Source organism: Wyeomyia smithii, chromosome 3 (assembly GCF_029784165.1).
Source record: "Wyeomyia smithii strain HCP4-BCI-WySm-NY-G18 chromosome 3, ASM2978416v1, whole genome shotgun sequence".
In the NCBI taxonomy this organism is placed as follows: domain Eukaryota; kingdom Metazoa; phylum Arthropoda; class Insecta; order Diptera; family Culicidae; genus Wyeomyia; species Wyeomyia smithii.
This window is the reverse complement of record NC_073696.1, coordinates 210060031-210086244: the sequence shown is the minus strand read 5'-3', so window position 1 is coordinate 210086244 and position 26214 is coordinate 210060031. Positions and strand designations below refer to the sequence as shown.

At 41.4% G+C, this 26214-nt stretch overlaps 1 protein-coding gene across 1 annotated transcript in view; it reads right to left on the bottom strand.

Moving 5' to 3' along the window:
* Positions 1 to 26214, bottom strand: part of LOC129727809 (WSCD family member AAEL009094) — a 116923-nt gene that overhangs the window by 17666 nt on the left and 73043 nt on the right. The window contains exons 3-4 of the mRNA XM_055686012.1: positions 5142 to 5781; positions 5007 to 5086 (exon numbers count right to left, since the gene is read on the bottom strand). Coding sequence (XP_055541987.1) covers positions 5007 to 5086; positions 5142 to 5760 — 699 coding nt within the window. The 5' untranslated portion in view covers positions 5761 to 5781. The remainder of the gene's footprint in view (positions 1 to 5006; positions 5087 to 5141; positions 5782 to 26214) is intronic.

Genomic DNA, 26214 nt, shown 5'->3' with positions numbered 1-26214 from the left:
TCGTACATTTTATGCACTGATTGTCATATGTGGTTTCTCGAGATGATGGCCAGAGTTGGGCTAGACCCGAGTGTTCATGTGAACGAATGTCAATAAACCAGAGTTCCAGGCGATGTATTGGTGCTCCCAGAATCCAGCGTAGCATCTGTCACTAAGAGCGTCCGCTCGTCTGATGTTGAAAATTTGATCATTTTTATCACGCAGCAAAATATCTATTCATAACAGTGTACGGATAATTTGGGTTCCGTTAGTTACCTCATATTAAAATTGATCAGGGATTTCAATTATTTATTTTGTATGCATACGTATGATTTAAATAAACTGCTGAAAATTTTTATTTTGTTAATTTACCCTACTAGCACAACTCGCACAACAATGGTGAAAAATGCATGTCTGGTAGAGTTTAAATTAAGCGACGAGTTTTATGTGCACATCGTAGCAATCAGGAATCTAAAATTCGGTATAACACAGATATTTCTGTACATGAGGCATCCCTGGTCACAGTGCAAATCAAGACCTGGGAGGGAGAAACGAATACTACACTAAAAAATTATCGAAACAGATGACACGCACATTCGTCGTTTTTTGATAGCGTGTAACTATTTTCCTGCTGTAACCCGAGTATGACTCGAACATCAGGAATATTAAATGTGCAAATTTGTATGCAAAACACAGATTTTTCGAGTCAGTTTCCTCAGATTTTTTAATTTATATATATATATACGTAGACTGCAATAGAAAATGCGCAGAGTTGCAATAATTTTACATTTTCATACCTCACTATTTTGTGAAACGAAAATCAAGACTCAACCGTGATGGAGTGTATAGTTAGAAACTGTTACCAAACGACTTTTTTTTTGATACTAATAATAATATATAATATAGTAATAATTACGTAGGAGGTCTGCCGAAAAGAGTTTATTTGCAAACATTGCTTACACGTTTAAACAACAAAAATGCTTTAAAAAAAATCGGCAAACTTTCAAAACTCGTAGCTTACCAAAGGACAGAAATATTATGTTTCAGAAAATATTGTTAATTTCATTGCTTGTGTGGATGTTGTTTTTTTATTTTTTATTGTTTATTTAATTCGTCAAGCAAATGTAGATTACATACATATTTCATACAGTTATTATTTATAGTGTTTACAATGTTTTTGTTACGAGCTAAATATTTCTAGTGTATTTCAGACAGTTTTTAATTTTTTTTGACATTGTTATGCCAATGGTTTTACAATGTTGATTATACTGACACATCATTCGATTTATGGGACAATTTTTTGCATAATTAGTTCTGCAATGTTTTTCTGAAAAAAGTTTTCTCGTTCTAAGATGCCGTGAAGGTGTATTAAAGCTGAGTTGTGATAGTAATGCAGATGAGTCTATACGAATTGAAATAATGTCATAGACGAAGAATAGCATTGCAAATTCGTGGCGTTGTTTAAGTATTTGCAGATTAATGAGCATGCAACGTGCTTCTTACGATGACAGAGGAAATGCAGTCCAATTCAAAGGGGGAAGCGCGTAAAGAAGGAATTGCTTTTTGACTGATCCATATGAGATTACAATATTCTACAATAGGTCTAACATATGTAATATACAATAGTTTGATAGTATACGGGTCTTGAAAATTGTGGCTGAACCGCTTAGCAAAGCCCAGCATACTATTTGCTTTACTCATGATGAAGTTATAGTATCATAATAAGTATTTTTCGAATAAGTCCACGGTCGAGCAAAATGCAATCATTCTTCTATAGAAATCAATGATACCGTTACCGATGCAACTTCGTGCTGCTTCGTATCCGTTTCTCCCTCCCAGACCAAGACTATGCTAAAACACCTAGGCTAGAAAAGTTAATAATTAAATTCTCATAATGCACGAAAAATTACCCGTACCCGACCCGTACCCAACCAGTTGAGAATTTTTCAAACCCGTACCCGACCCGAACCCGAAGCCTTGGTTTTTAAATTACCCGTACCCGACCCGAACCCAAAAAATATTTTTTGGCGTTACCCGAAACCCGACCCGAACCCGTCGGGTACGGGTCTGGTACGGGTATCGGGTAAAAATACCCGTACCCGACCATCTCTAGTGCAGACTGCTTCAGGCGCAAGATCAATAGCGGAACTTGTCTCTGCTCAATCTCTCAGCTCCCGGTTCTCTAAATCTGGATTTACTTGGTCTGGTTAAATTGGTTACCTCGTGTGTTCGTCTTATTTTTACAACCTTCTGATAACAGGGTTCGCCGGTGAGTTACGCGTATTCAATTTTGACAGGGCCAGTATAAAAATGATCGATTATGATACAAAAAGATCATCATCGGGGATTCCAACACTCAGTAGGAATACAAACCGGTGATTGGAAAGTTCAGCGCGCACCAGCGGACCAACTAGATGGGCCTAAGACTCATAGACTTTGCCGCCTCCAAGAACATGGCCGTGCGTAGTACCTGCTTCCAGCACAACCTCCTACACAAGTACATCTGGAGGTCACCAAATCAGACGGAAACACAAATCGACCACGTTCTGATTGATTGGCAGCACTTCTCAGACATCATCGACCTCAGATCCTATAGGAGCGCTAACGTCGACTCGGACCACTAACTGGTTAAGATGCGCCCACAATTCTCCGTTGTTAACAACACTCGGTACTGACGCCCGCTCCGGTTAGATCTCGCGTGACTGAAGCAACCTAACGTCGCCGAAAACTACGCGCATTCGCTCGAAGCTGCGCTGCCGGAAGAGGACCAGCTGGAGGAAGGTCCTATCGAGGACTGTTGGAACACATTTAAAACAGCCATCAACAGCGTGGCGGAGAACGTCATCGGGCATGTGGGACGAACCCAACCGAAGGAGTGGTTCGACGACGAATGTACTAGGGTGATGGATGTGGAGAATGCTCCGCGGGCGGCTGAGATGCGCAGTACCACTCGTCAGAATGTGGAAAGACACCGACAGAAGAAGATGCAGCGAACCCAAATTTTTCGGGAAAAGAAGCGCCGCCTGGAGGAGGAGGAGTTTGCAGAGCTGGAACAGCTGCATCATTCTCAGGAAACGAGAAAGTTCTACCAGAAACTCCATGCATCCCGCAGAGGCTTTGTGCCGCGAGCCGAAATGTGCCGGGATAAAGGTGGTAGTATTCTGACGGACGATCGTGAGGCGACTGAAAGGTGGAAGCAGCACTTCGACAAACACCTGAATGGCGCCCAGGCAGGAGACTATGGCGGCGGAGAAAGCGATCCCGCCGGTGCGACAAATGTAAGACGTGCTAGCCCCAACGATAGGCGAAGTTAAGGATGCCATCAAGCAGCTGAAAAACAATAAATCGGCTCGGAAGGATGGCCTTGGAGCGGAGCCTATTAAGATGGGCCCGGAGAAGCTGGCCACCTGTTTGCACCGGCTGATTGCAAGAATTTGGGATACAGAACAGCTACTAGGAGTGGAAGGATGGGTTTATCTGCCCTATCTATAAAAAGGCGACAAATTGGATTGTGGGAACTATCGTGCGATCACCGTCCTGAATGCCGCCTACAATGTGCTTTCCCAAATCATTTTTCGCTGCCTTTCACCCCTAGCCAACAGATTTGTGGGAAGTTATCAGGCCGGCTTCATGGAAGGACAGTCTACGACGGACCAAATCTTCACCATACGGCAAATCCTCCAGAAATGCCGTGAATACCACGCACCACCTATTCATCGACCTTAAAGCCGCGTATGATTCTATCAATCGAAAAGAGCTATGGAAAGTCATGGACAAAAACGGCTTTTCGGGGAAGCTAATTAAAATGATAAAGGCTACGGTGGATGGGACGCAGTGCTGTGTGCGGATTTCGGGTCCATTTAAATCCCGCAGGGGGCTTCGACAGGTTGATGGTCTCTCCTGCCTGTTATTCAACATTGCGCTACAGGGTGTAATGAATTGAGCGGAGCAGTGGCAGAACTAAAACTAAACTAAAACAGACTAAAACAGGAGGCAGCGAGGATTGGGTTGCAGATAAATAAGTCTAAAACGAAGTATATCCTAACCGGCGGAACCAAAGCCGATCGATAACGCGTAGGAAGTAGCATTACGATCGACGGCGATGAGTTCGAGGTACTCGATGAGTTTGTCTATGTTGGCTCACTGGTTACTGAGGACAATGATACCAGCTGGGAGATCCGGAGGCGTATTATCAGCGGAAGTCGTGCCTACTCCACTGGCTCCACAAGCAATTGAGGTCGAACAGACTGAGCTCCCGCACGAAGTGTAACCTGTACAAAACCCTTATAAGACCGGTTGTTTTATACGGGCATGAAACGGACCTGCGCGTGCTCGGAGTTTTCGAACGACGAGTACTAAGGACGATCTTTGGCGGCGTGGTTTCTAAACCCGAAACGCGAACCCGGACCCGTACTCGTCGGGTTCGGGTTTGAGCGAAAAAAAATTTCGGTTTCGGGTCGGGTTCGGACTTAAACCGAAAAATATCGGATTCGAGTCGGGTACGGGTTTGAAAAACATCAAAGCCGACCATCTCTAACTTATAATAACCCAGATTTCACGGCAGATATCACTTTGCGACCTTTTTCTCACTTGCGTCTCGTAATAAGGCTGTATTCACTTCAGAAGAAATAAAAACTTGCCAGACTTTTTTCTCATTAACTTGCTTGCCGGATGCTCTACTTTTGAAATTTCGTTAAAAGGAAAACTGATATCCGGCATTAACTTGTAGGTATTAGTAGTGCTGTTTATACTCGAAAAGGCAAAATCACTGAGCTACGCGTCTACTAACATCAAGCAATTAGCAAAGAAAGCTAAAATAATGGTTCGAGAGGGTATCAAGTGGTATAAACTAATACAGCTTTCATGATAGATGAAAAGCACATACAATTTGAAAGAATTTTTGTAAACAATATCTTCTTGCAAATTAAGCGATTTAACGATTAGCGTTTTGAAAACATATTTTCAAACAGAACAGTTTTCAACTAGTTGATTAGAAGTTGAATTTTTAATTTAAAGCTTATACTCACTGAAGAATTGGCAACATTTTCAGCCGGGAAGCCACTTTTGAGTAGGCCGTAATCTTTGTACACACTTCCGGTGAGGATACCTAAAAATGAAAAAAATGTTAGATCGCAAATCGGATAGCTATCTACTAAACCTACCCGTTGCCTGCTGCAGCAAATATCGCAGCCAAGTGTTTCCGCTGCCGGGGAACGATACCAGTGCTGTCAGCTTCCGGCTGGAAGACTTTTGGGCCGGCAGCTCCCTATCACTTGTTACTCTATCATTATTTGCTAGCTTACTGTTAAATCTGTTGTTATTATTATTACTATTAGGCCATTGCGACGATAAGAAGGAAGATGAGTGGTCGACCGCGGCCGACGACGCCGTTCGTTTGTGCTTGCCACGGGAGGCATCGTTGTGCCGTTGCTGTCGTTGGTCATGGACATTTTCCGGGACGTCTGGGCTCTGATTGTTGAAGCTGTACGTGTTAAACTTTTTCACTATATGACCCGGAAAGGTTTCGAGCAACTTGTTAACCTTTGGTGCCGGCGGAGGACTATCCATGTACCGTAGCTCGGTGCACCATTGCAGGGGTAATTTTTTGCCCAGCAGTCCTAGGTCCCGGTTGCGCAATGTTTCGAACTCCCCGTAGCCTCGGCCATGGTTACGCTTTTGCTGTGGGTTCTGGAGACTGACAAACGAGAGAAACAGAATACCGCCGATGTACACCACTATGGTACCGGCCAACCCGATGAGTCGCCAACCTCGCAGCACCATGGCGGGGCATTTCTAGTGCAGCTGAAAGAGAAAAGTGAAAATTTAATTCCAGGGCGAAGTTTGGTTTTCATTTATTCAGTTTTATGGTTTCCCCCGAAATGCATTTATCAAGGTAAAGGTAGAGGAAATATTACGCCGATATTTCGCCACTATGTTTCACTTGTGTAAGCTGGGATCAGCCACTGGGCCATCAATTACGAACCGGCTAGATGAATTTATGCTCCTATTAGGGCGTAAATTGCTTGGATAAGTTAAACAAAATCTTTTGTAGGATAACAGAGACCGTAGCTTGACTCAGTTTACGACGTTAAGCGCAGCGAAAGACAGACAGCATTCTCAGCAGTAACCATACCTACCTACTAACCGGTGCACAAAAATCGTAATCTAGAATCAGCCAATTGGGTTCAGATATGGCTTCGATGACTTGCTTCGATGCACCGTCGTTTACCTTACCTCGTTTACCTTACCTGTCGTTTACCTCTGGGGAATCCAATTGATTCACTGAAGCGTAGATAACAACACACCCAGTCGCAATTATGCGATCATACCAGGCCCATAAAAAGAGGTCGTGATTTTCGGATGTTGGCATCAAAGTTCATGACGATTTCCTCCGATTGTCAGTCAATCAGCCAATGAAACCAATTTTCATGGATTTTATGTGACGCCGTATGCATAGAATGCTTAAGTAAATCATACCAATGATCGACATTAGACCGAGAAAACGAACGGAGTGCTATCGTAGAAGTCCGATTATATTTCGGAGTAAAACGCAAAAAAACTTTTTTCGCACTATTATGGTCATCACTCCATCACAATATTACACAGAAATTATGCGTTTGAAATCGAAAACTGTGTGAACTGAAATAACGTGGTCGATGTCTCTGAGAACAAGGTCACTATGAAACGCGCCTTAACATCGCACATCATGGTGATTCAACCTTGAAGCTAGCATATTTAAGTAGTGATACTGGGCACAATCATAATTGCACCATAAAAGAAAACTCGAATATGCGAGCAAACGCATGCGCAGTCCTCCCAGCTAAATCCTTCTAAACCCTGTACCTGGCTTCGGAACGGAGCTAGATCAGATTAAACCGAAACGGTCTTCAAAGCTTGCTCCGGTCTAGAACGGACCGGATTGAAACCAAGATTTGACCCTTCTATCTGATGTCGATCATTCAAATAAACTTCTTATTGAAAGACATATTTGCGTAGGAATGCGAGAGCTCACTAACTCGACAATCTCATCCTTCATTGCTAATCTGAAAGACCAGTTAAATTATGCAGTTGTAACAAAACGTTGCTCGTAGAACAAAACGTTTCTAGCGTCCATTTTATTAATGACCACTAGCCACGATAAATGCAAACCGCACCGAGAAGCAGAAAACAAAAACCTTCCATAAACAAAAGTTGCCGGTTGACGAAAAACTTGGCATTTCGTTTCTTATTCCGGTGGATTACAGTTCTGCTTTTACTTTATGTATACAGGTGAAGTGTACATTTATGGTGCGGATGGCGCATACGGATCTGGCTAATAAATTTGACAGCAGCGCTAAACAGAGGCTTCCGCTATACATAGAGCAAGCAGCGTTCTGCGGTGGTTGGTTGCCTATAAGCCATAGGGAGTAAGTGCAAAAACGGGAAAAATATTTCCTCTTGCCGTACCACCGATTTATGGACACGATAGCATAATTGGAGCTATTGTTTGCCTTTTATGCGGTCACATTTTAGCTGGAAAGTTCTACTTCCTGTAGGGCTATGGAAGGGCGGTGTTTTGGTCCGTTTTTCGTTTGTTCAGCGCTGACGTAGGTCAGCCGGCTTTCGATCGGCGGGAGAAAGCGATTTTGCTTGCTAACAAACACATTTCAAATGGTATTAACGCAGACAGGATAATTCGTGAAATCAAAATCAATAAAGCTTCACCGAAGTTTCTGATTGGGAGAAGGTAATATATATACATGAGAACTAAATGTTAACTTTCATTCTAGATCAAATGCGATAAGCAAACAATCCAATGTCTAGATTAGGGTGTTGTATCATGATCGGACCAGTCAGAAAATGTACCATGATCGGACCATTTTTTTATATACGAGATTTCTCAACTATTGAATGAAAAACTATATCAAATATGTACCCACATCATCGAAAAACTTCTTCCGAAGATGTTTAGAAGGTTTCTTTTGGATTACTTAAGTATTACTATTATTAAAAAAGTTTTGAAAAATGGTCTATTTTCGAGCACAATTCGCCCTTGCAATTGTTACCAAGTCTTGTTTTCAAGCAGTGATTTCAGAATCGAATATTTAAAGATTGCAGTATATTTTCCAGTAATATGCTTCTTTAATATTTAAATTTAATGTAGGAACACTTTTTATATGAAATATTTGCTTTAAAGATTGAGTTATTGGTGAAATGCAAAGGCCTGTTTTGTATCATGATCGGACCAGCTTTGAACCATGATCGGACCAGCCTACTTCTGAGACATCCCCGTTTTACTTTGCTTATGTCCGATATACACAATGAAGGATTTCACGTTTAATTCATTGGAACAGAATAAAAATGATGAAGCTTATTTTTTATAGAATAAAACCTTACAAGAACGACGTAAGTTTCGCAAACTGAAGCAAAATTTATTGAAACTTCACTATAAATAGTCCACTATGCTTCAAAAAGGGAAAATATAACTTAGTGTCATTCTTATTTAGGTAGCACTTTTTCCCGCGAATTTTCGAACAGTTTACGAGAGAGTGATGAATTAACATATATGAAAATTTATATGTGACGTTTAGTGTGGATTTTTTCCACGATTTTTTTGAACGGTAAAATGTTTTCACGAAGGTGAGAAAGGTTCAAAAATTGATTGATTTGTGATCTAATGATAATGTTTTTTTGTTTTTAAAGAGGCTTTGCCTAATTTGGCATTCGCCTCGAGAATATGTATATCAAAGTTATTTTTCAGTAATAAGACTCTCTTTGAGACAACTTTCTGAGCTGCGGCAAAGGAAACGTAAGGCAAAAAACTAATCTTAGGATTTCATTTAGCGATAAGGCTTGAAAGTTTCGTCTCTCCGAAAAATGTCCTCATACAAAATTACAACTCAATCGAACTTAAGAAAGTAGTGTCTCAAATTGACCGCTTTGAGTCTCACTTTTTCGACTGATGACGAAAGGCACAATTCATGCAATTGTCGATATGGAAATTTTTGTTGATACCAAATATCTCATACTTGCGTAAAACGCCGAGATCTGGTGTTTTCTCGAGAAAAAAAATATTGGAAAAATTGACTTTCTGGGACTTAGAAATTTTTGTGCTGGGAAACTCATTTTACCTGTCACACTCTCATTTTCACTTCGCTGTCCATCTCACTTCACGGAGCAAATTTTGTCACTTCACTTTAGATTGAATCGGAAATAGGTCTCAAAAAATGAAGGGAGCGTGAGAGTGAAATATATTTCACCGTGAGGTAACTCCCGTAACAAGTACCATTGGCTGAATATCGCACTTTAGGTATAAAAGTTTGCAATATTCGGAATTTTGTAGTACTACTTGGGGACTACAAGTTGGTCATACATCGTTTCTAAAAATTGTGCGGGTGGCATGAGCTATCGGTAAAACGAAACTGCAACCGAAAAAACACCCACAAATTGGATAAGCAAATATGTCGGATTGGAAGCTCGAATATAATTCATAACGTTTTCGCAATAATTTGAAAAATGTTTGACAATAGTTTGAGAATCACGAAAAAATATCTAATTTATCAAGCCCAAACCAACCACCGTGCATGTAAAGCCCAGCACGCGAAGCGGAACATCGCTTGAAGTCTCAGAAGCACACTGGTCCGATTATGATACATTTTTTGGTCCGATCATGATTCACCCTGGTCCAATCATGATACAAATTCTATTGTCAGGAAAAACGATATATTTAAATGAATTTACGTCAGATTTGCTAGAAATTGTTATTTTTGTAAACTAGACAGATAGACTTTTCCGATAAATATATATTATTCATGATTACATGTTATATTAATGGTGAAAATGTGACATGAAAAGCGATGTACCTTGAAAATAGTCTAAATTGGTCGGATCATGATACATTACCCTACTCATGTTGCCTTTTCCTTGATACAAGTCAAGACTGAGGTACAGGGAAGGTTATTGAAATGTCTGTAGAAAGACAAAAGTGCTTCTCGGATAGAGTTTCGATGAAATTAGTTTTTTCGAAAGCTCATTCAAATTAATATCACTCAGTCCTAATAAAAATACTGTTTACCGAAAATTCAAATAATAGAATGCAACGCGTCATTTTCCGTCAAGAAATCGAGTGGAGTCAAATTAAATCAAAACACCTGAAGTAATCCAAGGATTAGGCCTTTTGTACGCATAATAATGATAATAGATTAATCGTAGTACGTAGTAAGAAAGTTTTTTTTTCTTCATCTATAATTTATTTGACACGGCACAAATACAATTTAATGTTTAACGGCGCCAATTAGATCTGGTAGCTTACTTTCTGAAGTATCTTAATAACTAAAAGCAAATTTTTTATCCTCGCTGCCGACTACGAGCTACGAGCTACGAGGACGCTACTTTCGGCCTGCAGGGAAGCTATTAATTTAGACCTGGCGTCACGGTGTACAGGGCATGACCAAACCACATGCTCTGTGTCGTGATAACCCTCACCACAGGCACAGATACCACTTTCCCCGAGCCCAACACGACGGAGATGCGCGTCAAATCTATAGTGGTTGGACATAAGCCGGGACATCACGCAAATGAAATCCCGACCTACATCCAACCTCTTGAACCACGGGTTCGTCGATACTTTGGGGATTATGGAATGTAACCACCTTCCCAATTCCCCTCTGGTCCAAGCATTTTGCCAACTGATGATCGTATTCTGACGTACAAGTGCGAAAAAGTCATTAAAAGCAATTGGTCTTTCATAAATATCACCGTTTGTTGCGCCCACCTTAGCCAAAGAGTCCGCTGAGAAGGGACCCACGCTAAGGTAATCTGAAACGATTTTTCGGATAAAGCACTCAGATGTTCCCGTATTTTCCCCAGGAAATACGGAGAGTGCTTAACATCTTTCATCGATCGGAGAGCCTCAATGGAACTGAGACTGTCCGTAAAGATGAAATAATGGTCCGTGGGCATTTTTTCGATAATCCCTAGGGTGTACTTAATTGCAGCCAATTCTGCGACGTAAACAGAAGCAGGATTATCGAGCTTATGGGAGACGGTTAAATTGTTATTGAAAATACCGAAGCCAGTGGACCCATCAAGAAGTGATCCGTCAGTGTAGAACATATTGTTGTAGTTGATGTTTCGATATTTATTGGAAAAATTTTTGGGGATTTGCTGCACGCGTAAATGATCCGGGATTCCACGAGTTTCTTCTATCATGGATGTATCGAAAAACACAGTAGAATCAGAAGTATTTGATAAGTCGACACGATTTGGAATATTCGAAGAAGGGTTAATATTTTGGGACATGTGATTGAAATACAATGTCATAAAACGGGTTTGAGAATTAAGTTCGATTAACCTTTCAAAATTTTCAATCACGTGACGGTTCAAGACCTCACATTTGATAAGAATACGAGAAGACAGGCTCCAGAAGCGGTTTTTCAATGGTAGTACTCCAGCTAGAACCTCCAAACTCATCGTATGGGTCGACTGCATGCAACCTAAGGCGATACGCAAACAACGATATTGTATTCGCTCCAGTTTGATCAGAAGTGTGTTTGCTGCGGAGCGGAAGCAGAAACACCCGTATTCAATAACAGACAATATCGTTGTTTGGTAAAGCCTTATAAGGTCTCCTGGATGGGCTCCCCACCATTGTCCGGTTATTGTACGAAGAAAATTCACTCTTTGTTGACATTTTTTCATCAGATACCTCACGTGACAACCCCAGGTGCCTTTAGAGCCGAACCAGATACCAAGATATTTGTGTACCAAAACCTGAGAAATCGTTTTACCCATTAATTGTGTTTGAAGCTGAGCAGGTTCATGCTTCCTAGAAAAAACTACTATCTCAGTCTTCTCCGGAGAGAATTCGATACCTAGCTGTGAAGCCCAAGCAGACAAATTGTCCAAGGTATCTTGCAATGGTCCTTGCAAATCGGCAGCTTTGGCTCCTGTAACAGAGATTACACTGTCGACTGCAAGTTGTCTTATCGTGCATGAATTTGCCAGACATTCGTCGATGTCATTTACATAAAAGTTGTAAAGAAGGGGGCTTAAACATGAGCCCTGGGGAAGACCCATGTAGCTAATGCGAAAAGTTGCCAAATCGCCGTGCGTAAAATGCATGTGCTTTTCGGACAACAAATTGTGCAAAAAATTGATTAAAATTGGAGAAAATCCTTGTCGGTGAAGTTTGCCCGAAAGAATGTCAATAGAAACGGAATCAAAAGCCCCCTTAATGTCCAAGAAAGCGGACGCCATTTGTTCTTTGCGAGCATACGCCAGCTGAATATCTGTTGAAAGTAGCGCAAGACAATCATTCGTCCCTTCGGCACGGCGGAAGCCAAATTGAGTATCCGATAGTAGGCCATTTGATTGGACCCAATGGTCTAAACGACGGAGTATCATTTTTTTCCATCAATTTCCGGATACAGGATAGCATTGCAATCGGCCTATAAGAGTTGTGATCAGAAGCTGGTTTCCCTGGTTTTTGGATGGCGATCACCTTCACTTGCCTCCAATCCTGCGGTACAATGTTTTGCTCCAGGAACTTATTGAACAAGTTCAACAAGCGCCCCTTGGCATTGCCGGGTAGATTCTTCAACAAGTTGAATTTGATTCTATCTAACCCAGGCGCGTTATTGTTACAGGACAGGAGGGCAACTGAAAATTCTGCCATCGTAAAAGGTGATTCTATCGCGTCGTGGCCCGGAGACGCATCACGAACAATATTTTGCTCAGGAACAGAGTCCGGACATACTTTCCTGGCAAAATCAAATATCCACCGACTTGAAGACTCCTCGCTTTCGTTGACCGTTACGCGATTCCGCATTCTTCGGGCTGTGTTCCAAAGAGTGCTCATCGATGTCTCCCTCGACGTCTCGTTCACGAACCGACGCCAATATCCGCGTTTCTTTGCTTTAGCCAAGCTTTTAAGCTTGGTATCAAGCTCCGAATACCGTAAATAGTCGCCAGGTATACCTCCCTTCTGGTAGGCCAAAAACGCGTCGGATCTTTGCGTGTAGACATCGGAGCACTCTTGGTCCCACCACGGAGTGGGAGGCCGTTCTTCAATCGTTACGCCGGGATATTTCTTCGTTTGGGCTTGCAACGCGGCGTCGAGAATCAAGCCCGCGAGGAGGTTGTATTCTTCAAGTGGTGGATGATGTTGAATCGAATCGACCGCTTTTGAAATCATTTTCTCGTATAACTTCCAATCGACATTCCGTGTGAGGTCATACGGAATGTCAACTGGTCGCATGCGAGTTGACCCGTTATTAATTGAAATAAGATTAGGCAAATGGTCGCTACCGTGAGGATCGAGGATTACCTTCCATGTGCAATTCAACCGTAGCGACGTCGAACATAAGGATAGATCCAAAGCGCTTGGGCGCCCTGGAGGTTTCGGGATACGTGTCATTTCGCCGTTGTTTAAAATAGTCATGTCGAAGTCATCGCAAAGGTTATAGATTAAAGAGGAGCGGTTATCATTGTAAGGGGAACCCCAAGCCACGCCATGAGAGTTGAAGTCTCCCAAAATCAAACGTGGCGAGGGAAGAAGTTCTATTAAATCAAAGAGCAGCCGTTGCCCAACCTGTGCTCTGGGAGGAATATATATTGAGGCAATACAAAGCTCTTTACCTTGTATTGTCATTTGACATGCGACAACTCCGATGCCTGGAATCGAGGGGGGGTTAATACGATAGAAAGAATAGCACTTTTAATTTTAATTTAAAAGTACTCCTCCATATGGGGTGTCTCGATCAAGGCGAATAATATTAAAATCATGGAAGTTGAGATCAATATTTGAAGTAAGCCAAGTTTCACAAAGGGAAAATGCATCGCATTTGTTTTTATTTATCAAAACTTTAAACGAATCAATTTTTGGTAAAATACTTCTACAATTCCACTGTAAGACAGAGATAGAATCCTTCATATACGCAGTTGAATAAGGCATCGAAGGATACAATCGCTGCAAGGAGGGGCCATTGGGCAGTCAACTGCTTCAAAAATGATCTAACTGTTGGGAGAAATGCTGTAAGAAAAATTTTAATTGGATCGGGTACATTGAAAGTTTCAAAAATCCAGTCCACAATGTCAGAAAATTTCACTAATCCAGAGTTTGTTTCATCAACTGGATGTGCAAAAGGAACAACTGGGGTTTTAGATGTTCCTGGCAGTGCTGGGAACTCCTTCTGGGACTTTAAATTTGCAAGCCCAGGAGGAGTTTGCTTCGGTTTTTCCGCAGCACTGTTTGGTTTGCTTGTAACTTTCATTTCACTTTGAGAAATCTTAGGACCTTTTCTGGGAAGTTTAGGAGAGGAAATATTTTTCCTCTTTCTAGACTCCCCAGGATTGGCGTAAGATGTTCCCGCTGGTGAATCGTCAGAATCGGTTTCATCAGAGGACAACAGATCATAAGGGTTTGATGTAATGGGAGAAGTGGTAACGGTCTTCTTCAGCATCTCAGCGTAAGAACGCTTCGAACGCTCTTTGAGAGACCTCTTTATTTTATCCCTGCGCTGCATGTACACCGCACATGTCGAGAGCTCATGCTGACTCTCCCCACAGTGAATGCATTTTTCAGCATTTTTACTGCAAGAATCATCCGCATGATTCTCCCCACACTTGCCACAACGTGCCTTATTGCAGCAGTAGGCGGCGGTGTGGCCTAACTGCTTACAATTCAGGCAGTTTATGACGCGAGGCACATATAATCGCACAGGGAGACGAACCTGGTGGATCGAGACGTGGCTTGGTAGCGCTGACCCGGCGAACGTAACTCGAAACGAGTCTGACGGGGTGTATACTGTTTTGCCACCGATGATCGATGCTGACCGCAATTGCTTGCAGTCGAGCACCTTTACATCGGGACAGGTTTTGTTTTTAAAGCACCCTTTGGCACTTTGCAGTATACACTCGACGGACAGACTCGAATCGGTTATGACACCGTCGATCTCCACGTCTCGTGCGGGTATGTAAACGCGATACTCGCGTGTGAAGAGCTCAGAGCAAGCTATATCGTTGGCCTCTTTCAGGTTACTGACCACGACACGGAGCTTGTTAGGCCGGACCTTGGAAATTTCGGTCACGCCCTTGTACTCCTTTCCCGCCTTTGGCCGTAAATAGACAGTATAGCTGCCCTGGGCTCCGTCTGGGTAAAGCCTGGGGCGAGGGGAGACTGAAGAATGAACAGGGGAGGGGGTAACAGAAGGGTCAGGGTCAGAGGGGTTCGGGGATGGTGGCGCGGGAGGCGAGGGATCTACATCCATCCCGCTAAGTTTAGCGCACTAGCGCCGACAAGAGCACGTACCTTTTTACTTCTCCCTTCCAGTAAGGTTGGTTGTCCGATCGTTCGAAGTTGCAGCCGTTACAGCCAGCAGCACCAATACAGCAGCACCAAACAGCCACCAGCAGCGAGCCAGGTGTGAGATCACTCCACACAGCGATACAACTCACTGTCAACTGATGGCTTCTTCTTTTTCCTCTTTTGTGTCTCGTTCACTGCTGTAGCACAATTCAGCCAGCAGCCAAATCGGCTTACGCACCAGCTGGTAGTCACGATGCGAAACAGTTGCACAAAGGCGCGACCTTGAACCCGGATTTATTTCACTCGACCAGGCAAACAATGCCAACACTTGTTCACACGTCTTTTGTTCTATATTCTATCGGAGCGATCACCGATCACACGTCCGATACTGATGCGTGTTCGGCACAGAATGTAGTAAGAAAGTTATCCACGACACATTCATTATTGTAATCCTTACAATTGTATGAAGGCTATCAGCGAAATCTTTTCGTGTCAACGTTACGTGCTCATGTTAGTTTTTACGACTAGAGGTGTTTTTTATCAGGTTATGGGCCCAGGCAAGTTATGAAAAAATGCGACCTTCTCAGCAGCCGGTGGAAACCGCGAGCTGCAAGAGCAGCTGAAAACCCAAGTAACAAAACCGGTTTTATCCAAGTTTTATAGCACTGTTTTCGCTGTAATAAGCACTATAAACCTTGATTAAACCAATTTTGTTATTAGCAAACAGCTTCAGACGACCACCCTAGGAATCATCACTACCGACAGCTGGAAGATTTTTCTTCGATAGAGGTACATACCACCTTGTAAGGGTCTGCCGGGCAAATCAAGCAACCCGAAGAGTAGCTAGCTACCTTCTGCAGTTAGCTATAATATTAATGTGAATAGGGTAACCCCAACTAATAGTAATGATCGAAAAAGGTACGTGGACAGCAGTCAAACCTCCGTTGAAGACGCTTCGATCCAAAACTTCTTGCCCAGTCATATCTAACGTTACTTATCGTTACATAGGGGGGAGGGGGTCTGAGATCTAGGTTTTTAGCATTACGTAATTTGTGTACGATGCCTAACCTTCAAACTGCACACCGACTAAATCCTTGCCGATGTCGGTTCGAGGTACTTTCACGCCTTCTTCGTTTGTTTCTTTGTGTACGCTTTGAATTCTTGGAATTCGCTAAAAGTCTCTTCCTTGGCACTCAGGAAGTCTTTTCAGTGCAGAGATTCCTATCACCATGCTCTAGCCCTTTCTATCACCATGCTGGATAGTCACTTGACGCTGTCCACATTCAAATGACCTAACCGTATACACCAAGGCTCCCAATTAGTGGCCTGAAGAGCCACACATGCACTGGATTGACCAAATCGTTTCAGCTTGTAAACTGTGTTGCCGAATCGATAGATTTTCTCTCTGCACGACTCTATATAAACATAGACTCTGATGTAGTTATAGAGCACTCATTGTTCACATCAGCATCCACTGCTACTTTGCCTACAGCTACAACCTCCAACTCGGATGCGTCCGCCACATAGATGAAATATGACACTTGCATTGCACATATGAACTCCTGCTTCAGAACCGAGGACCCACTCTTCTGATGTACTGCCTAACCGTTTCACTGCCATTGGAGCTTCTTATTTCGGTTTTTTTTCTGTATAGACTTATCAATGCGCCCAGAAACATTGATCTTTTGTGATATCACCCGGTTGTTTGCTGTATTCCGCACTTCTATTAATAGCAAATAGTGAGAGTAAGTGACATGATTATTATGATTCGTGCTTGTGTGTATGCCCTTCCTTTTCACGCTCGGAATAGAGCCTTGCAGCCTCACGCCAATAATATCGCCAACTATAATTTTCTAGAGAGGTTTCAACTAAATGGCCCTCTAACCAGTTTTATTGAAAGAGGGATTTATTTTTGTAAAGAGGTATTTGCGAGGTCTCGTAGTCCGTTGACTTCGAATGGCCCTGATTCTACTAAAATTCGAAATCACGACTACCCGCTTACCAAAGACTCAGCGGCTACGTAGCTCCCTACATTTTACGGTACCGTTTTTGGATGATGGTTGCTGCTGCTGGCATTTCGAATCAAAATGACCACGCTTCTCGCAATCGTAACACTGGGCTTGAGATTTGTCCTCCTTCGTAAGTTTCGTGTGATTTAATCGCTTGAACGACCATCAATCGTCACGTCCTGGAGTATTTTTGTTTTTACCCAATCGTCGGTCCACTTGATACCGGATGCGTCCATGCCCATTACCATCGGCTCGTACTTCTTGGGCAGGTCCATCATGGAACCACGGACAGCCACTCATCGTCGATCGGAAATCCGATATCAGCTTCTGACTCTTCATGAACATTTCGTCCACGTATTCCTCAACCAACAACCAATCCTCCAACTGCATCATCCGCCGTATAGAGAGTTTTCCACGCTTTCTGTGCCATACGGGCATTCTGAATGGAACTATTATTATATCGTATGATGCTTGATGCTGATGAACTGTGGCCAACGCACGCTGTGACAGCTCCCTTGATCAATACCATCGGCATTCCGAACGCCCAGAAAACCATCAAAAACAACCGGTCGCATTTCACTCGCAACTTTCTCGAAATCCAAACGTCCATGCACAGCGTCCTTCCTCAGACATTTGTCCCTTCACAGATACGTCATCCTTCGAACGAATCGCTCCAGTCCGGAAGTTCAGTCAACACCGCGCTGTCGTCTGGATACAGTGACTGGGAGCGTCCAAGGCCAATTTAATTTTATTCCCGATAGCGGCAGCAATCTTTCGCTGACAAAATAGTATAGCAGGCACTTGATCGGACGGATCGCAACCAGTGAGTAGCAGCTATGTAGACGGAGTAGCAGGTACTATGCGATAGTGAGACTCATTAACCTACTGAAAGGGAAGAAAGCATTGGAAAACATCTGGGCTTTCAAGCTTAAAATAAACTTTGATGGGTCAACCGACCAGTATAAGACGCGGCTTGTGACTAAATGTTACTCGTAAGTCAGAGATGTGGATTACAGCGAAACCTATTCGCCTGTCGTTCGCTTCTCAACAATCTAGCGTTGGCAGCGCAGTACGATTTGCAAGTACGCCAAATGAACGCTGAGACGGCGCATCTCCAGGGCGACTTGAACAATGAGGAAATATTTATGAAGCAGTCAGGGGGCTTCTAGAACTGCAGACTGAAAAAGGCCTTCTGCGGTCTGAGGCAAGCGAACAGGGTATGGAATAAGCTGGACCAAAAGCAAAAGCTGTCATACCGGAATAGAAACGATTTAAAGTTTTCCGGATACAACGAAGCAGATTGCAGTAACTTATGTTTCGCTAGTTCGTTCCATTTTGGAAATATCGGCTGTTGTATGGATTCCCTACGCTGACATTAGGATCAAACAAACTGAATCAGTGCAGTGCAGCTTTAAGATCACTCCCATGGCGACCTGACCATTTGCCACCATATGCCAATCGATGCCAATTACTTGGTTTTGACACACTGGCAAAGAGAAGCGATATGTCTATGTAGGAAAATTACTAATCGGTGAAATAGACGCTTCAAATATACTAACAGGAATTCACAAGAATGTGCCCTACAGAAATCTGAGATCACGACACTTCCTGCGCCTTCTGTTTCAACGTACTGGATAAGGTCAAAATGAACCCATAAGAGGGATGTGTAGCGTCTTTAACAATGTATTTGAATTGTTTGACTCTATTAAATCAAGTGTTATTTTCAAAAATAAACTTAAGCGAATGTTGAAATGTGTTAGCCTTGAGTTCAAAATTTACTATAGTTAGGCTTAGTCAGTGTCAGTTTTGTAGTATTCTTATGCTTTTGTTAGACTTAATTCATGACTTGTACATTTTGAACCGAAAGATGCGGAGTTTTTACGAGCACTTGAGGGTTTCGCAAGGAACGCCTCAAATGAGCTCTTCTCCCTCACACTCAATTAAAACCTAAAAAGTCAGATGACGAATAGAAAAATATAAATATGAAATGAAGAGCCGATAACCGATTGTTGTTGGGGTTTTACTCGCTATAGAACACAAAGACGCCTATCGGAAGTTTAACTCTCAGTAGTCATGTATAAAAGCTAGCATGCAGAAATTTAGTTTTGATTGTATAACCGACTAGCTGACGCGGCAAACTTCGTCCCGCCCATTTTTGTGTTTAATTAAATAATATTGAAGATTCCAAAATCATTAAATCCTTGCGATTTGCTTAAAGTCTGCAAATGCACGACGAATCGGTTATAGGATATGATCAAAGTCGAAGGACAAATCGTTTGAAATGATTGGTTTTATCGAAATGACAACATCCTCGACTTTTGGATTCTGTACACACTACATACTACACCCAATACGGGGGTGTTATTTAGTCTTTGATTCAAAATGGTGTCCAGGGTCAGGCTGCTTCCCAGAAGTTGCAATCTTACAATTAAAAATGGTGTTTGAGGTTAATTTTTAACTCCTTGAATCATTCTGGTTTCAGTGATACTCATGGGTGATATTTGGTCATTTAAGGCTGTCGCCATCTTGGATTTCAAAATGACATTGGAAAACAATTGCGGGCCCCTGAGCGTCATTCTGGTTTATGAAACATCTATATTGAGTGTTATTTTCGGCTGTTTTTTAGAAACCGGTAGTTGCCATCTTACAACTCATAATGGTGTGTGAGGTCAATTTTTAGCTTCTTGCATCATTGTGGTTCCAGGGAAACTCATATTGAATGGTATATGGTCATTATCGACTGTTTTTTTGACACCGGAAGTCGCCATCGTCTGTGGTCAAATTTCAGCTTCAGTGCATCATTCTGGTTCCGGAGATACTCATATTGGGTTGAAATCGCCCATTTTTGGCTGTTTTCCAGAAATTTTCCAATCTTACAATTCAAAATGTTCTCTGAGATCGATTTGTGGCATCAGCGTATCATCACGATTCCTAAAATACCTAAAATACCCATTTGGTATTTGGACATTTTCCGCTGATTTTCAGAAACTGGAAGTCACCATCTTGGATTTTTTTTTGTCTGTATTTTTGAGGTCCTCAGCCTGCGGCTGGTTCGCCTCATATCTTAGATTTCAAAAAGGCGTTGGACGACAATATCTGGCCCCTGAGCGTCATTAGGGCTCCGGAAACATCCATATTGGGTGTTATTTGGTCATTTTCGGCTGTTTTCCAGGAATCAGAAGTCGCCATCTTGGATTTCAAAATGACATTTGGAAACAATTTCTGGCCTCTGAGCATCATTCTGGTTAAAAAACAACCATATTGGGTGTTATTTGGTCATTTTCGGCTGTTTTTTTGACACCGGAAGTCGCCATCTTACAATTCAAAATTTTGTCTCAGGTCAATTTCTGGCTCCAGTGAATCATAACAATTCCGGAAATACCCATATTGGGTAGTATTTGGTCATTTGCCGCTGTTTTTCAGAAATCAGAAGTCGCCATCTTGGATTTCACAATGGTATTTGGAGACAATTTATGGCCTCTGAGCGTCATTTTGGTTAAAGAAACACCCATATTGGGTGGTATTTGGTCATTTTCGGCTGTTTTTCAGACACCGGAAGTCGTTATCTTGGATTTCAAAATGGTATTTGGAGACATTTTCCGGGTAGAAACCGGAAGTTTTCATCTTAAATTTATCAATGGCATCTGGAGTCGAGTTTTGGCTTCTGTGCATCGACATGATCATTTTAGGCTGTTTTTTCGGGAAACCTGGTTGAAATTTCTGTTTAGTGTGTATTGGAAACCTACCTTCCCTTTCGGAGGAGTGGCAAACCACCATAGAAATTTGTGTTTGATTTGTATAAGAGCCCTCCCATCAAGCAGTGGAGGGGGCGTGTCGAACCACCATGAAAATATTTCTTGCTCCCAAAAACATCCACATGCCAAATTTGGTTCCATTTACTTAATTATTTCTCGAGAGGTGCATTTCTGTTTCATTTGTGTGGAACCCCTTCCTTACAGTGTCGAAACATTATGAATATGTTTGTTACCCCTAAAAATATTCACCTGCCAAATTTGGTTGCAGTTGGTTGATTGGTTCTCGAGCTGTGCGAAATTTGTGTTTCATTTGTATAAGACTCCTCTCCTATAGAAGAGCAAGGGGTGTCAACCATTAGGGAAATATTTGTTACCCCTAAAACATTCGCCTGCCAAATTTGGTTCCATTTAATTGGGTAGTTCTTGAGATGTGGATAAATTTGTGTTTTATTTGTATGGAACCCCCCCTCCCCTCCTTATAAAAGAGGGAGAGGTGTCAAACTATTATGGATATATTTATTACCGCTAAAAATATCCACCTGCCAAATTTGGTTCCATTCACTGGGTTAGTTTTTGCGATGTGCAGAAATTTATATTTCATTTGTATGGAACCCTCCCTTCCAGAAGAGGGAAGGGTGTCGAACCAATGTGGGCATATTTGTTACTACTAAAAACATCCACATGCCAAATTTGGTTCCATTTGCTTGGTTAGTTTCCGAGATGTGCAGAAATTTGTGTTTCATTTGTATGGGACCCCTCCCTTCCAGAAGAGGGAGGGGTCTCGAACTATCTTAGTCACCTTTCTCGGCCTCCAAAACCCCCATATACAAAATTTCACGCCGATCGGTTCAGTAGTTTCCAAGCCTATATGGATTAGACAGACAGACAGAGCTGCATTTTTATGTGTTTAGATTACTGCAGCAAGAAGACAGTTGATTCTTACTGGAAATTGGCTCGACCAGCAGCCAGTAGAGCAGCAGTTGATTTCAATGCAGCAAGGCTGAACAGGCGACTCATTCGATCGCAGCGTTCCACAGCAGACGGACCTTGCATAGTATTGCTGAACTGTTCGGATATATTAGTAATTTTGTACGAATCTGTCGCGTCTCGTTTGCTTTCAATTTGGCCATTGCTAATAGCTGTGAGTGCGCCGGTAGCGTGTGTGCTTGATCCTAATGCCTTGGTTGTTTCTTGCAGTGTGTGCGGAGCGAAGAATAACAAGAGAACTACAATTATTCCGTGTCATCGGTAAATGGTAATCCAAATTTAACGCTTCTCTTGAAGATTGCCAATCAATTAATAAAAAAAAGGAAGTCTAAAGAACAAAATTTACCGCTTCACTGCGTTAAATTGATGAATCCCAATCAAATGTGTATTCCCAAACCAATTGAAAAAAAAAAAATACTTTGATAAGACAGGTTGTCATAATCAGGCTTCGAAACGGTCAGCATTTTCAATTAATCTCGCTTCCTTAGCGTGCGTCACAGTAGGCCTTCGCTCGTTAATGTAAAACAACCGTCGCTTCTCAAACAAAGAAAAGAATGCTCATTCGACACTCGCGCATCAAAGAAGTGCACACTGTCATTCATTTGGCGATATAATTTCGGCCTATTTATGTCTACTTCGTTCTATTTATGTTGAGAAATATCATGACAAGATAAATGGTATAAATAATTTCTGAAATATCAGCACCCAACGTGCGAAATTCTCATTTCTGGAAAAAATGTCAAAATACGTTTGAGGAAAAAAACGTCATGGTGGCGGTGCTCGTTTGACATGTTTGTTACAGATTGTATTAAGACAGTGAACAAGGGTAGCGTCAGAGGAATAAGAAAACGATTATCGCAGTAAAAAGTGGTTCTACCGTGACCATTTCGAAGCCTGGTCATAATTCTTTGTTAACCTTGCGGTCGTGTCTTATAAACGACCTCTTCAATTTTTTCGCAAGCCGATAGCTCATTTAAAAGGTACATATCCAAACAACTTTGTATGACAATCTTGAAGTTCTCAAGTAGTACTACAACTTGGTCGAAGAGATTATTACTCGTACTCAAAAAGCGGAGCAATGAGAACAATGAAAATGATAATTTACTGGAATGTGCTCTCACAGTTCCGGTGTTTAAGTACAATAATACTCTGTTCGATAATGTTGTAATGCTACTTAAGCACTACATGTTCGTCATACAAAGTTATTCAGAATAGTGCTTTTCAAATGCACTATCGACTTGCAAAAAATATGAGCACGAGTGATAATTTATTCTTGGATATCAGGCATTATTGTACGTGAGCAGGTGGAGAAGAAATTAATCAAATTGCAACATGTCGTATCCAACCTTCAAGCTGTAGACATCCTTTCGAAGGTGTTACCTAGTTCAAAACTAGGAGGTATGAGGAAGTTAAGAAATGAATAATGTTCCGCTGAATGAGGGATGTTAGCATTTACCTTGTTATACTAAATAAAGATCATTATCTGTTGAAAACTTAAATCACTAGACGTGTTGATTTTATCAGATGCAATGTTTAGCATGATACATCTAGAAATCTCTAAATAGTTACTGATTGTTTCGAAAAATAAAGAGCAAAAAAATTAGGCACTGGCTAAACGTTACATTCCGATTTCCGAAATTGACCTTCTTCATTCAATTTCACAGAAAACTGTTCAAGCCTAATAGTGATCTCCCATTGCCTCCCTACTCATTTCCTGCCGCGGGATTCGAATAAACGATAACTGGCTTGTTGGATCAGTATCGTATCTTGTAAATCTTGAACACGTTGTGAGTAACTACCTGGAAACGTACGCAATCATGACGCTTTTGCTTTGGTATGGGTAAGTAGATGCCGAAAATAGATGATTGATATTGTTTTAATCCTCTAGTGCCCAAATTAATTTTCAGGTGGACTTCGAAAAAATCACTTTGAAGCTTTATAAACATTTTTTAAGTACTTATTGAAGCATTTAAGAGGTTCAACTGAAGGCCGTCTAAAGACGGCACTGGGTACTAGAGAGTTACGAATAAAAGATAGCTACTTCGATAGCGACGCACGGCGAGGGAAGGCGAAAAGCTTATCATGCTTAATCCGAACTTGTGTATGTTTTATCCATTTCTTTAAGGTTACTGTTCTGATTGCTATTTTATGTGATTTTATTCCTCTTATTGAATGAATTTCTAGCGCTGTTTAACATTTGTTACAAATAGTGTCACAAATTCTCAACAATCTTCTTATCTTCTCACCGCTTTTGGAATCATGGCTCGGAAGACAAAAGCACGTTACAGAAATATTCTGACAATCGAGTTCGCCAAATATAGGTTTATGATGCATGATGACAAAATTTGGGTTGTTCGCAATTTTTCTTTCGCGAGCTTTCTTCCAACAAAACACGTTCAAAGTGACTAGGCTGAGCTGGAGAAAACAATTCAATTACAAAATTAGAACCAAATTTGCATATGAACAGAGGCGAGATGTGAAAAGAATCCGAATAATGTATCCCAATATGGTTGGGATACTCTCTGCATTCATTCTCAAGAAACGTGAAAGCTTTTCCATTGACTATCGTTGCATCATAATCGGTTTTTTTATGTAAACTGTTTTTATGTGTCAAATGCAAATGTCCGTTTTCGTTTCTCCCAGTATTATCACAGTTGAATCGTTCACTGTCGATTGAACGTGATATAACATCCCATCACCAAATATGTCTGTATCCTAGCATCACCGACCGTTTGCTCCCTCTGTCGCATAAGTCACATAAAGCAAAGCACTTTTTTCCAATGGTAAATAGTGGTCGCTCTTCCGCTTTTTGCTGGGTGTGTTTTGCTATTTTCTCGTAGTATATTCCAACTTTTTCGCAACCAGGCTCAATGTCAAACGATGAAACAACAAAAGAGGAGAAAAAGTTCTCCAATGTTTCTCACACAAGGGCCAGCGAAAGATGACTCTCGTTATTCGGCTCTAGTTTTCTGTTTCATTTTGTCGACGAACGAATTGCATATATTTATCAGATTAATGTTGTAGGAGAAAGGTTTTACACCGAGAGTGGGCCCAATTCAAATGGTTGCTTTCTGCAGAGTAATCTTTGCTGGAACTGAGCTTTTTGTGGCTACGATAAAATTTGGTTTATTTATTAGGCATCGAGAAGGGCCCTGTAATCGATTTGGCAAGAAGTTCTGTGTTTTTTATGTTTTACCTTTGTTATACTAAACAAAGGTTATAAAATCGGTCCAAAAACGCAAAATAGATCCAAGATCCGGAGGGCCGAATCGTATATACCATTCGACTCAGCTCGACGAACTGAGCAATGTCTGTTCGTGTGTATGTGTGTGTGTATGTATGTTGTCTGTATGTATGTGCCGCAAAAAACTAACGCACCTTTCTTACAGAACGCCATATCCGATTTTGATGATCTTATACGCAAACGAAAGCTACTGTTCTCCCCCAGAATGCTACCGAGTGGATTTTTGATTAGTGGCTTAGATTTTGAATTATTGATCAAAGAGTATTTTTTATATGAGACATTTAACTTTTAAGGCAAAATGAATGACACGGAGGGCCATGTGTTGTATACCAATCGACTCAGATCGACGAGCTGAACAATTTCTGTATGTTTGTGAATGTGAGCCTGTATGTATAGATGTGTAAATATGTTGTTTATATGTGTAGTATATCAAAATCGAACAAAAAAAAATTACAAAAAAAACACTCTTTTTACAGTACGCATATTCCGATTTTGATGTTTGCATGGTCAAATGAAAGCCCCGGAGCTCTATGAAAATCATACTGAGTGCGATTTTTATTGGTTGCTTGAACTGTAGAGTTTTGACCAAAGTATATTTTAGACATGGGATATTTTACTTTCTGGATAATTTATCTATCTCTCCATGCTTTTTTCTTCTTCTCTATCCCTCTTTTTTCGTATCGCTATTTATTTTTCAAAGGAAAGCAACAATCATCGACAACTTTGCATAATTTTTACACTTTTCGTAGCGCGTCTTAACTGGTGTAAATAAATTAATTTTAGAGCAAATTGCAATGCTTACCCGATCAGAAAGACAAAACAAAAATGTAACAGAGGCTGTTAGTTCGTTATGTGAAAAACCTTTTAGGTTGTGTTATAATTTTGATCCCGTTAGGTGTTAAAATAACAGAAATTATAACAAAAAATATTCTACTAATATCCAACCCATATCAA